General features: G+C 47.1%; 2 protein-coding genes and 1 pseudogene across 2 annotated transcripts in view; 1 reads left to right on the top strand and 2 right to left on the bottom strand.

The window, feature by feature from the left end:
* Nucleotides 1-374: 374 nt before the first annotated feature.
* LOC144144951 (DNA repair protein RAD51 homolog 3-like) lies at nucleotides 375-6850 on the bottom strand. Its single transcript, XM_077676454.1, has 2 exons — nucleotides 4360-6850; nucleotides 375-1087 (listed from the first exon to the last, which is right to left on the bottom strand). The coding sequence occupies exon 1, from the start codon at nucleotides 6519-6521 to the stop codon at nucleotides 5601-5603; it is 921 nt and encodes a 306-aa protein (XP_077532580.1). The 5' UTR covers nucleotides 6522-6850; the 3' UTR covers nucleotides 375-1087; nucleotides 4360-5600.
* A 3086-nt stretch (nucleotides 6851-9936) lies between these two features.
* The window catches only part of Argl (Argininosuccinate lyase), a 28560-nt gene continuing 24740 nt past the window's right edge, over nucleotides 9937-13756 (top strand). Inside the window, exons 1-2 of the mRNA XM_077676449.1 lie at nucleotides 9937-10099; nucleotides 10198-10302. Of these exons, the coding sequence (XP_077532575.1) occupies nucleotides 10091-10099; nucleotides 10198-10302 (114 nt within the window). The 5' untranslated portion in view covers nucleotides 9937-10090. The remainder of the gene's footprint in view (nucleotides 10100-10197; nucleotides 10303-13756) is intronic.
* LOC144144724 (uncharacterized) lies at nucleotides 11745-13224 on the bottom strand (annotated as a pseudogene).

Below are 13756 nucleotides of genomic sequence, written 5' to 3'. Positions count from 1 at the left end.
CATAAGTGACCAACCTACGCGTCTGCAAGCCCTAGACAGGTCATGTTTATTAAGGGAGTTTTGTTTGCGTGACAATATTTCTAGGATGTCTTGACAACTTACGTGACCAATCTGACGCAGCCAGGTGCTGCAAAAGATAGATGTTTGTGCACGTCCAAGTTCAGGACATGCAGTATTAGAGTTTCGTTTCTGTGATGACAATGTTGACTACACTGCCTGGTAGGGTAGTTGTGATACGGCTGCTACTTTGGTTAACAATGGAAGATGTTCACACAACATACATGGACCAATCTGCAGGGTGCTGTGTAAGACTGACTACTATTTGCCTGAGCCAAAGACGTGCATTATCCATTGCGAGTTTTGTTTCTGTGGTGACAACATCGGTTACCCTGCAAAGTACAGCAGTTGTAGTATGGCAGCTAAATTAACAAGTGTTCATTTTATTATAGGAAACATACTTGAGCAAATAATGCAGCTGAGATGCATGCAGAAGAAGGATATTTATGGGTGTTCTAGTCCAGGTTGTGCAATATATGTTATATCAGTTGTTTCATTGTAATAACTGTTGAAGACTGCATTGACAATGTTTGTTACACTGCCAGCAGTGATGCTGTGATACATCAAACTGCTTTTTGTTATTAAACATGCATTTTAATTAGCACCGTTCTTTCCTTCTAAAAGTTACCTACACTGCAAAGCAAGTGCACTGCCATATGATAAACACCACTTTTTTAAAAGGGCACAGGACATGAAAACATGGTGAATGGTGATCAAAGCATGCCATCACAAATTAACATACTGTTAGTTTTTAATTGACTCAAATTTCACAGGAATCAGTGAGAAAAATGGTGCTACAGTTTCCTTCCAAAATAATTTGCAAGAACACAAAATATGATGAGCAATTTTGGGTGCAATGATCGAACAACAAGCACTCCTAGTAAGTCCGTCCCCTGCTGCTGTGAGTAGGCATAGACGACGCCTTACCTTGACGGGGAGAGGTGTGTCATTCTACTCATTGCTGCTGTCCACAAGGAGTGGGACCCTGTTCTTATCCCTAACTCCATGATCACCAGGCCTTGATGACGCGCTGCGATGTGTACACACAAATGCAGACTAGTTCTTCCAGCAGCCAGGCGTAAGTCACATTCTATAATGGAAGTGCACAGCTCTCATTGGGTGGTTGCATCTAATAAAACTGCCTCCAACATTGTCGCTATACCATTTTCTCTAATATAATGCCTTCATAAGTGTTATATGCGGGAAATACATGCATTTCGTTGTGAAAAATTGAAGCAGAATTGGAATTGCGCTGTATTTCTGTTGGCGCATTTATAACAGGTGACGTTACCCTTACTAGACCTCTGGAGGTAGCCGTCACTGCACCTCCAGTGGTCAAGTAGGGGTAATGAAATAATACCAGACGAGTTATTGAGTTGTGCATGTAACCCATGGTGGTGTCTCGATACAAGGTGATGTTGGGGCAATCATTCCTACTGATGCAGTGGGGTTAGCCATGCAATTGTGGTTACATGGCAATTTTGGGTTGACAAACTGAATTCACTTTCTCCCATCTCCCTTCCTCAGAGAGAGAGAAGGCTCTTAATTAGAGTAAACCAGAGAGGTCTGCTATTTTGTTATCGCCTACATGCAGGGATGGGGAGTACGCAATACAGGCCCTGCAGGAAGTAATGCAGAAGAGAGGAAAGAAAGAGTAAGTAAAAGAAAAAGAAGTTTTCCCGTAGGTTCAAGTGGGTCATGTAAAAATCTAGATGGTCTCACAGAGTGATGGCATTTAGCCTTAAATCGTCTTACGAACAGTAGTTTTGTGTAGGTAATCAAATAAAGCATGCGGCTAGCACGTTCTGCTGAGATGAGGGAGGCAGGCATGGTCCAAGAAGTGCTTTTATACTTGCAGAAACTGCTGTTGAGGCACTTTGCCTTTTGTGTGAGGCCGTTTCTTGCTTGGTTATATGCAGAGCACTCTAGTAGGATGTGCTCAACTGCCTCTGGAAATTCATGGCTGTCACAGTAAGGGTTCGCTGTTTGGCTGAGGCAATAGCGGTAGGAATTGGCGAGTTTTGCATTGAGACACAAGCGATGGTAGAGTCTCTAGAGGATGTGCAATTTACACCGGCAGCCTCATTCTCGGACCATGTACTTAGCAAGAGGCCTTCCTCCTATTCCGAAGCAGCGAGACCCTCCGGACCGCTTTGTCTGCCTTTTCGTTGCCTGGGATGCTACAGTGCGCTGGGATCTACTGCAGCGTCACGCAGTACCCGGTGTCGTAGGCTAGATGGAAGCAGGCTGAAGCAGCTGGCGCATCGTAGTATTTGTAGCACTGTCTTCAAATATGTGAAGATAACCCGCTGTGCTGGCAGCTGTTGGAAAATGTAGCGGAGCGCTTGGATGATGGCGTAAAGCTCTTTCAGATTAATGCCTCAGTGCAGTTCTGGAATAATTGTTTCTTCAACCGGCCAAATGCTGTCATATCGTCTTGAGTATGCGACGTCATTTGCATCCACACTCCTTACGACTCTGATCACCTCCTGTCTCCACTTATTCTCAGGCTACACACGCATATGGCTCGGCATAAAAAACTAGACGAGAACACATAACGCAAAGAGGGCAAAGTGTAGCAAGAATGCTAACTGTATTAAAAAGAATCTAGGGCCATCTTCACCAACGTGAAACCTGGGGAGGGGCGAAGCATGCAATGTATAAGTGTATTCTGCCTTGGCGTTTTTGCCCATGGCGATGAAACCATCGGGGGGTAGAGGTATGCAGCTTTGCTGTAAGTCTCGTGTCTTTGAAGCACGCAGTGTTCGAGAGGGAGGCGTTGGAAAATGCGTGTCCCAGTGTGTTCTTTTAGTACGCATTTTTTCCACGGAGATAAAACATTGTAGCCCGAGGCGTTGGAAAATGAGTGTCCCGGTGTTTTAGTACCGTGACTACACGAGACGCCGACAACCCGAGCCCCTACGGGGCTTCGCTCCTGAAAGACATTGTTTCAAGGCAGCCTAAACGTTTTTGTTTTGTCTCTGTGTTGTTTCAGGGCGGTGGGAACAGCTGGGGACTAGCCTTGCTGGCTTTCCAGCTATCACTCTACTTGCATGCTTTTGCTATTATCGGATGTCTGAACCTCAAACCTGCAAGAAGTCTGCTCTGTTTATGAAATTTGAAATTAGCAGTGGAACCCTTTTCTGAGCAACCTCAAGGCTCCTCAGGCAACGTGGGGGTGAGTCATGGTAAGTGAAGGAAATCTAACAGCCAGTTGTCGGAGCTCTTACACAAGAGACTTGAAGTGCAGCTCGATGAAAAGGTCCTTACATGCACACAAGTAGAAGGGACAAGTTCCAATTGGGTGAGAAACGTTCATGCGGAAATGACATGACAGGTGCAGTTTTTAAGACTGTCAGTTATCAGATGAGCTGGAGCAAGTATTCCAGACAAGAACCACAGAAGTAAAACATTCGGCTGGCAGTAGTATGTGTAACTGAAGGAAGAGGCAGCTGATGTCAGAAATGAGATGTGAATTGTCACTCTGTGGACACATGGCAAATAAGCACCTCCCTGTTGAAACTCAAGGTCAGGCCTCAGACATGAGTATTGTACTTGTCATTTTTTCCAAGCATCCAATAATTCCCCTATTACCCCTATCCCCCATTATACCCCCAATTACCCGCCCCCTTCAACACAATATATTAACAATCCAGCTTTCTAAACGCACTCTTAAAGCAAGGAGTAAACAACTTACTAGACATAGTGTTGCATAAGTTCATACTTATATGTTGTCTATTCTACGAGAGAGCCATTGATCACTCCTCCCTGATATTCTGCACAAAGAAACTTGCACTGTGGGAACAATCATTTCACAGCCAATAGTCAAACAAAGCTTTTACTGACTTAATGTCAACATAAGCACACTACAATGGCTATTTCGTAAATCATTTCTGAGCCATTTGAATTTAAAGTTCATTTCACAAGGTGCGCAGCACAGTGGAAGCTACGTTGTTCTCTACAATTTACCCACGTCAGCGGCCTAACTCACTCCGACATCCCATGGTTGCCAGCTGAAAAAAGCAACAGCAGGCTTTAGGGTCTTTCAGTTACCCCTGCCAAGCGGGGAGATGGAAAAGTCCTTCCAAGGCCCGAACGTTTATTGTTGCTTTTTTTGGTTGGCCACCGTGGACCATCACGCTAAGTTAGGCAAGATGCTTCTGGTGTATTGTTGAGAACAATTTGGCTTTCACTGTGCTGCACGCAGCTCATAAAATGAACTTGAAACAAATAGGCTGGCGATTACGATACTCCCTAATGCAATATTTGGGTGCAGCAGCAGTGCGCTGAGGCAGCACTCACTCGTGGGTTCTCGAGCTCGACGGCAGCGATGATGAGCCTCTGCGTCGGTGGCGTGAAATGCGTCTCAGGAAGGGACCGCGAACTGCGTCTTAAGCGAACACACATCATAGTCACGCGCACGCCCCCCTCCTGTTTTTATCCAAGGGTCAGGCCGTCGAGCAACTCGTGCGGGCACAGCATACTGCCCCCTCCCTTCATCCACCGCACATTTCCAGAGAATGCTGCCTCGCGCCGCCACGGCGGAGCGCAGTCCCCTCCCAATTTCGCGACACTCTCCTCCTTTGCTTTCTTTCATCGTTCGTTTTTCTTTCACTCGTCAGTCTTGCCACCGTTCACTCGGTTACGCCGACAACACAGCTCAGCCCAGAGACGGTCGCCAAAGAGCTGCACCCTAAAACTTTCGTTCCTTGTGCATGTTTCTCTTTCACTGGCTTATGCAAGGGGAAGGGGAAGGGGAAGGGGGGGGGGATGGGGCTGGCAGCCTCTTCTAAGATTTTCGAGGAGGGAGGAAAAGTGAATGAATGTGGGCTCTAGTTCTGCCTGTAATCAAAGAGAGTGCTGAAAATTATATTTCCATCCCAAGTTATGCAATAAGCTTACACAGCTTCGACGTCGGCTTTCACTACGACAATCAGACATTTTGCCATGCCCCTAAAGAAAAAACAAAAAGAACTAAACAATATGAAGTTCCCATTATATAGAATCGCAGCATCAATAACTTTACTTTTTTTTTTCTATTGGTTCCTCTTTAGACTTTCGTTGTTATTACATTTTCCTACCTTTCTGTTTTCCTCATCTCTTTTTGCAAGGGCCCGTCCCCCTCTGGAAGGAGATCCTGACTATGCCACCGGTGTCTTTTCCTATCACAAGCACTATGCCATGCAAACGTGTAGGAAAAATTTTAAATGTTTCCTACACCTTTTAAATGTTTCGAATCTCCTATTCCATCAAATGGAATAGGAGATTCGCAATAACATGCGGTAAATGTTCGTGTAACATTTCATTTAAATTGGCAAATATTTTGCAACCACCACACCCCATTCACTCTGTGATGTTACTTGTCAATTAATCAAGTCGGAAGACTTTCTAATGAGCACATGCTTTTAAGAAACTTGTCAAAATTTATAAAATTGCAAAACACTAGACGCAACTTGGGGGGCACATAAAAATACACCCGCATAGGTGTATTATGGGTGCGCATTACTCCGCGTATAATGTGTCCTCGCTATAAAAGCAGGCACTTAAAAGCCGTCAGTTTCTTCGACGATTCCATCACGCTGTATTCTAAAAGGCACCACAGTGCGTCCGAAAGTGGGTGCTTTGTAGAAGGTGGCCTTATAAAGATCGTCCTCTTCGGTGAACACAGCTCTATAGGCACACTCGTGTCCAAAGGCCTGCCCCAAAGCAGGAACTATCACCAGAGTCGTCGGGTCACTGTAACTGGACCTCATAGACAAGTGGTTCGTTACAAGAACGGCGGGGCCGGACCTAGCGACATCCACGAGTTTCTGCGTCAAGTTGCTGACTACTTTTTTTCTCACACGAGGATCTTGGAGCTGATTCCTCAGGTGGAAGTCGAAGCAGTCCAACACTACCAGCGTTACTTCGTCCTTTCCGCTGCCACTTCTGAGCTCCTCAGGTAGGAGGCACAAAAGTGACACTAGTTGCTCCCAAGAGTCGCACAACTTGTACTGAACACGTTCAGAGCACGGACCAGCGCACTCCCGCTTCTTGGAGACTCCATCCAAGATTTCCCTGTAGCGTCCCATCGTGAAGCCTCCTTTCGAGTCTATGTAGACGGTAGATTTCTGTAGAAGCTGGTTGGAAGCCGTGACTTGCATGCAAAACTGCGTCTTCCCGGTTCCTGCAGCTCCGGCCACTTCGATGATCTTAGAACGGGGCAGGCCTCCGTCAAGCATCGCGTCGATGCTCGGAACCCAGGTTGCTATGCGCTGCGTGTTTTCGGCTTGGCTGATGCGCTCTAGGGCGGTGATAAATTTGAACGCCGGTATTTCTCGCTGCCTTTTGAGAACCATTGCGGCTTCAACCGCGAAAGATTGACCAGCCACCTGTAGATCGTCGTCATTGTCAATGCCATTGTCCTGAAGACGGGTGCGCACTCTTTGAGGAAGGATCAGCGAGCAAAAGTCGCTTTTCGACATTGTAAACTGGGCTCACGGAGTTGACTCGGCACAAAATTAAAAAAAGAAAAAACGACACTGGCCGCTTTGTTGCTTTGCTGCTACCATCGAACCGGCCAAACGACTTGACCACTCGACTCCACCGGTTCCGCTCTAGTATCCACTGCGTCATACGGCGGCATTAGTCGTACGGTAATTGAGGCACTAATACATAACAGTTAAGCACTGGGGTATTTCCAGTATGAAACTCTGGTCAGTGTTACTATCATGTTAGCACACAGTTTCATACACTCGCGAACACTTGAATGTTGCTGGTTGCTGCACAAAATGGCTAGATGCTTGATTCATAGTGCTTGACTTGACTCCGAAAAAAAAAACATTCAATAAGGATGGTTTCGGTTTCGCTTTTACTGCCCGGTTTTGATTTTCAGTGATGACAGATAAATTGATATGATTGTCCTCCGAATGGCCTGAAGCTGAAGTGAGCGAGAATAATGGGTAGTGTTATCACTGGACCGCCGCTTCAATATAAGACCCTCTAGCATGGACGATGCTGCTCGAGTTTGTCGTCGCGGTAGCGGTCCAGCGGTGTTTTCGATTGCTGTGCCGTCTTTTCCTGTGTCCGCGGTTTTGATAGCCAAGAATTCTACCGGCCGTGCTAATGGGTGGACTCCTAGAGGCCCGTTCACACTGCGACGAAAGCGACGTGAATTCTGTCGCTTTGTCGCGCGACGACAAGAATTGGTCCCGACCATTCGCCAAAAACGGTCGTCGCGCGACAGAGCGACGGAATTCCCGTCACTTTCGTCGCAGTGTGAACGGGCCTTTAAGAAACACTGTTATGATATCTGGTTTGTGGGGGAAAGGAGACAAAAAAATTACACCATCTTCCCGCGTGGGAACCCTGAGGGGATGCAAAGCCGTGGAGTAGTAGCGTGTTAATTGGTTGTTAGAGTAAAGACATGTGTAGTAGCGTATTAAATGTCTTCTTTATTTATCGAGTAGTGGGGAACGTTCTGCGGCTTCTCGTTCTCGAAGCGAGGAATCCGCTGTTCGACGCTGGCGTTTCGAAGCGTTGTCACGTTGCCGAACGCCATCTGGATCAGCTACTCGCCGCTGGCGTTTCAAAGCGGCTTTTCGTTCTAGAAGCGAGGAATCCGCTGCTCGACGCTGCCGTTTACGTTCGGCGTCGCGAGCTCTCCTCCGTGCAGCCTTGTCTTCGGAGGCACGAGACGACCCGAGCGGCGAGGAGGAGAGCGGCGTTATCACAGCTGGCGTGGAGAGGGGGACGAGGAGGAGAGGTGCGGACGCCGGACGACGGAGGGTCGACTAAGAGATGCTTTGCATCTAAAACATCTTTCCGTCGTAAAGAAAGATGGACGAACGTGCAATATCTACGAGTAGCATTTTGAAGCAAATTTTACTGTTCGAGACCGATTTCGGGACTACGAGCAATTAAATTGTGAAAGGGCAGCTGGATGTACGAATTCCTTGTGGCAGGCCAAAGTTGTCTGAAAATGTCATCCAAACGTTGTTGCCAAATTTGGCGCAATATCTTTCCAAGCCGCCAAAGCAAAGACACGGAAGAGGAACATCGGGAAATCTTTTGGTGTTTTGCCACAGGGATATCTCCCTCGTCTAGGCATATGTGCCACAACCTGAGGATACCAACCAACCAACAAGGGATATCGCGGTCTATTCCATGGGTAAGGCGCCTGGCGCCGGCCAGCCCTGCCAGTTTGATGTTCAAAGGCATCAAAGCTAATTTTTTCTTCATTTTCTTTCTATTCTGTTTTTAATTTTTCCGTACTGTAAAAGGTAGGTCCCCAACCAATTTCATGTTTTATTAACTTGTAGCAGAATGGAACATAATGACCCATATTCAACTAACAATTTCCCGGTGATAGGATTTGAGAAGATATATGAGAGCTTGAGCTAGCTAGGCACACAACGTTAACGAGGGCTGTAGAAGTACCCATCTGTGAAGCTGTACGACCGGTCGGTAAACTTGGTGTCCTATTTACTAATTGCTTCCGTCACAACGAGCTTCTCAAAAATTGTTATTGATGTGCTCAAAATAGCCGCGGTAAGGCTGCATGAAGGTGTGGCTTTCACGTTCAAGTTGCCACCCTGTTTGCGGACATACCGTATTTACTCGATCCTAAGCAACCCCTCTTTCCACAATCGCGATTCCCAAACTGAGGGCAGTGCTTAGATTCTAAAAACTTAGATTACTCCCCACCCCCACCCCCTCCCACTTTTCCCCCCGTCGTATCTCGACGAGACGGGTGCAAGGAATATTTTTTATTTGGCAAACATTAAAAAATTAGGGCACAGACAGTCCGCTTACGTCTGGCATATTCAGTCACCATCTCTACCATTCAAGTCCCTTGTGCTTCTTGAGCCGCCGCTCTCAGTATTTCCCAACAGGTCGTCTTTTGTTCCGTTGAATCGGTCTGCAATTGAAAACTTCATAACTCACTTGGTCACAGTGTTCACTCGGCCCCGATTCCATGCGTCTGAAATCCGCCTGGTGATGCATGCTTGAGATAAGAAGGTGCCTATAGATTCGCATGCTAACTTTTTTTTTTCAAATTTTCCCCACGAAAGTAGAGGAGGGTGGTTAGAATCGCAAAAATACGGTATATTAAAGTATTACCTTGCTCTGACGGCTCATTTTTATGCAGAAAGGTTGAACTTAGTGCCACTAGATAAGCTCTATAGCAGGTTGGATAGCTGAGACTTTTCTGAGCAACTTTATATATATATATATATGTATATATATATATATATATATATATATATTTATATATATATATATATATATATATATATATATATATATATATATATATATATATATATATATATATATATATATAAATGTGTGTGTGTGTGTGTGTGTGTGTGTGTGTGTGCTCAAGTGGGCAGCCTCAAAAAGTGCAGTCATCTGTCGTGTGTGTGCTGAACGGACTTTAAATGTTCAAACCGCGCAGCCTTATGGGTGCATGCTATGCAGGCAAGTTATGGCTACAGGCATAATTGGTACGAACTGCGCGGTTGCAGTCATTATTTCGAGCGATATTGACGTGAGCACTGTAATAGCTGTCTAGGCTTCCTAATAAAAGTATTACAGAGCAAATTCTGCAGGGCAATACTGGGACAAATTTACACATTGGGCACATTCTTTTTGTATTTAAACTCTCCAGTATAACCCGTATTGCATGGGAATACAACGTACACAATGCGACCGTCAAGTTGTATTATGCGTGCCTTTCGCCAGTACATTCGCACAATTGCCTTCCGATTAAATAGCAGCTAGCGCGTCACAATTCAAACAGAAGTGAGCAGCGCGCTTTCATTATAGTAGCCATTCTAGGGGCCTTGCATTTTCCTCCACGCATCCGTAGTCGGCAGAAACGCCGCTGGCGCCGCCACACGCCTCGACGCCTCGACTTCCTTGCGACAAAACAGCGACTCGCCGCCAGAGCCGTTGTAGGCATACTATACTAAATATTCCAGTTCGCCTTACTCCAGCATTCACTAAGTTTCAGAGCGAGGGACAAAGTGTACTGCCAACTAGTACAGGGATGGAAACGGTGAGTCCTCCACACACTATAGACTCATTTTTTTTTATCCCGAGGCAAGAAAATTTGTTGCGTGTAACGAGGATTTCGCTATTGGATTTGTCTTTCAGAAGAAGCTGTGGGGTGGTCGCTTTTCAGGGCGAACAAGCGAAACCATGCTAGAGTTTGCAAACTCCATCGGTTTCGACAAACGACTCTGGGAGGAGGACATACAGGTGAAGCACGTTCTCCACATTCTTGTTCCTCTTGAGAAAACAGCGGTAATTTTAAAACACACGCTCGACAGCCTCGGGTGTTGTTTGTGCGCAACAATTTAGGAAAATATATATTCCCATCGATTTGAGAATCAATGCACGTCTATAAAATCACAGCACCCAAACCGGATAAGAGGCTAGAGAGAGCACGCAACGCCCTATCTCTCATCCTATGCCAGGTTTTTTACGTTGGCTCGCTCTCCAACGTTGTTAATGGCCTAGACACGTCCTTGGGTTACTTCTCGAACTCCAGCGTGTCGCGTGCGTAAGGGCGCAACTGGCGCCAACCAATGGCCTTGAGGCCCCTCAGCGCGGAGAGGTTGATGGCCTCAGCACTGATTGTACAGTGATCTAGAGTCCAAACATGCGAGCCGCTACGGAGAAAGGCGCAATAATATACCCGCCACACTGTGACTGTCGAAACAAATTCGCGTGTACGGTCTGGGCGTCGATTAAACATTTTAATCAGATTGGTCAAATGCCTTTTATCAGATAATTAACCGATTAATCGGGCGTGTTCATTCAGGTGTGCTGAACACACGCCAACTAATAAAAGGGATCGAAAATGGCGGTGAAGTCACCGGGACGACAAGTAGCATTTTTTTAAAATGGGTGCTAGTTCCAGAAAGGAGGGAGTTCTGCACACGCTACACTTCCAAGGGATCCAGATCGTCGTTGGCGCTTGGCTCGCGTGGGCTTAAGCCGATTAACAGATTTAAATATTAATTGCGACTAAAGCATCAACCAATTAATCGTCAGCGTAATTTACCAATCGCCCACCCTTAGTATTATTTTGGCGGGAAAAAATGGCGGGAAAAGTGTTAGGCGAGCAGCTATAATGCCTAGAATATTCTACGCACTATAGAGCAGCGTTGCAAATTACGAACTATTCACGAATGCAACGCGATGGCTTAGCAATTTGCTATAATTTTGCGCCATGTTTTCAAAGATCTGTTACCAGCGTGCCAAAAATCACGCTCTCGTATGTGCGCAACAAAAGTTCAGGTACGCAATTTCATTACCATGCTGAGGGCAATTAAGCTCTAGATAACTAAACATTATAATCGCAACTCCCTCAAACGCCGCTGGTTCAACCTGGTTGCGTAAATCATTCCGAATGTCGGAGTCGCCACACGTGACAGTCATCGCGAGGGTCAGCGCACTTTACCGGCTAACTTTAATTTTATGGAAACGTGCTGCTAAAAAAGTAACGCAAGAAAAATAATTGAAGGAAATTCGGGCAGGAGATTGTCCCGGGCGTTCCTCGTCTTTAGGATTCTGAACACCAATTTTGTGCTATTTAAAGCTTATCCTGTTTGACGATCACGCCAACAACTCGAAGAGGCTAGTGTTTACAGAAAGCTATATGCCAAGCGATAGCAAGTGCATTCACTGAAGAGAGAGAGAGAGAGAGAAATAAACGTTTATTTGCTGAAAAGACTAGCCAGGACTTGATCCTTGCCGGTCCGAGGTGGTAGGTCTCCTCAGTCCAGGAAACCTCTGGCGGTGGCTGCCGTCTTCGCCCGGTTCACCAGATTCTTCTGGTTCTCCGGATCCTCATAGACGAGCAGTGCCTCCCACTTTTCAGCGATGTCGTGGTCACCGGTGGTATGGGCGCTTGCAATATCTTGTGGTGCGGCAGTCAGGGTTGTTGAGGATGCTCGGCTATCCACAGGTGGGTCTGGACGGCGGTCATCGCAAGGGCACTCCAGGATCATGTGTGCCAAGGTGTCGGGTATGTCGCAGTAAGGGCAGAGATATGAAAATTGCGTGGGGTAGATGCGGTTCATGATTATTCCGTGTGTGTACGTGTTTGTTTGGAGCCGACGAAAGATTACGCTCTCTTCCTTGGTGAGGTCGGGGTGTGGTGGGGGATATCTCCTCCGCTCAAGTCGGTAGTGCTGAAGTATGGCCCTGTAGGTGATGGGTACGTCTGCTGCGCCCGTTGCAGCACGGATGTTGGGTGGCAGGAAGGCCCGGCTGGCGTGCTCTCGGGCTGCAGCGTGCGCTGCTTCGTTTCCCGCCATCCCTTCATGCCCCGGGATCCAGGTGACGTAGGTGTCAGGAAGTTGGGGGCGCGTCTTTAAGATATTAAGAGCCGTCGCGGACACGCGTCCTTTCTGAAAGATCCGACATGCCGCTTGGGAGTCGGTGAATATCAGTGCTCGGTCGCTGCAGGTCGTCATTGCCAAGGCGATGGCTGCTTCTTCTGCAGTTTCGGGGTTACGAGCCGGTATTGTTGCCGACGTCAATTCCCTGCCTCGTGGGTCCGTGACGCTTATTGCGAAAGCAGTGTGGTCTGGATATCGAGCAGCGTCTGTGTATCTGGTGTTAGGATCCTTTTCATATTTTCGGAGGAGTGCCTTCGATCTTGTCTGTCTTCTTTCTTTGTGGTAAGTGGGATGCATGTTACGTGGTATGCGTGCTATACAGATGGTCTCTCGGAGTTTCGATGGTAGCCTCGCTTTTTGGTCGGTGTCCGCGATGTATAGGTTTCACTGTAGTTGAGGAAACGGAGTACTGCTCTGCCTGTAGGAGTGAGCTTGAGGCGTTCGAGTTGGCTGGCTTTGTGGGCTTCGACCATCTCCTCCCACGTATTATGTACGCCTAATTCAAGGAGCTTGTCGGTGGATGCCATGAAAGGAAGGCCTAGAGCAGTCTTGGTTGCTTTCCTAATAATTATGTCCAATTTGTTTATTTCAGCGTTTTTTAAGGCTAAGTATGGGGTGCCATACGTGATCCCACTGGTTATTAATGCTTGAATGATCCGCAAGGTGTCTTGTTCTTTGAGCCCCCTTCATTGATTCGCGATTCTTTTAACGAGGTGGGTGACTTGTGTCACAGTTTGTTGTAGCTTGGGAAGATGAGCTGCACCCGATCCATCCTTGTGTATGGTCAGACCTAGTACACGAAGGGAGTTGACCCTGGGAATTTCCACTCCATAAAGAGTGACGCTGCTGAAGGTTCAATGATTAGCGGAAGGTATATGTGCCCGGAAGAAAGGGTAGGGGGCAGTTATTTGCTATTGGCATGCCATCTCAGTGATGGGCTGGAGGTCCGCTTCTCGAACCTGTGCTGGAATACACAAATCCCGCCCCTCCCCTCTGATTCTGCGATAATTCCTGGCTCGCGACCGTGGCGGGCAACGCCAGAGTGGAAAGTTGCCCGCTGCATGGCGTACACTTGCCAGCCGCCACGGATGAGCAAAAAATTACACGGGACCAAGACAAACCCAAAGGGAAAGATAACTGCGTGTTATCGGGCGCAGGCCGCGGCAGATGCAGCCAAGTAACCACTTCAAGGGCGCTGTCCGATGTCGGAGTTATGGTGGCTAGATTCGCCACCATATCGGAGTGGAGCGGGTGGTACATGTCTCCAGCCATGAATCGGTGCCAACTCGCACAAAGCGCAGCCC

This window comes from Haemaphysalis longicornis, unplaced genomic scaffold, assembly GCF_048455015.1.
Source record: "Haemaphysalis longicornis isolate Haplotype H1 unplaced genomic scaffold, Haemaphysalis longicornis Haplotype H1 scaffold_7, whole genome shotgun sequence".
Lineage (NCBI taxonomy): Eukaryota > Metazoa > Arthropoda > Arachnida > Ixodida > Ixodidae > Haemaphysalis > Haemaphysalis longicornis.
Note: the sequence above shows the minus strand (reverse complement) of the source record. Positions and strands in the feature narration are given on the sequence as shown.

Coding starts and splice junctions, on each gene's coding strand:
- LOC144144951 (XM_077676454.1), bottom strand. CDS start 6,521: ATGTCGAAAAGCGACTTTTGCTCGCTGATCCTTCCTCAAAGAGTGCGC.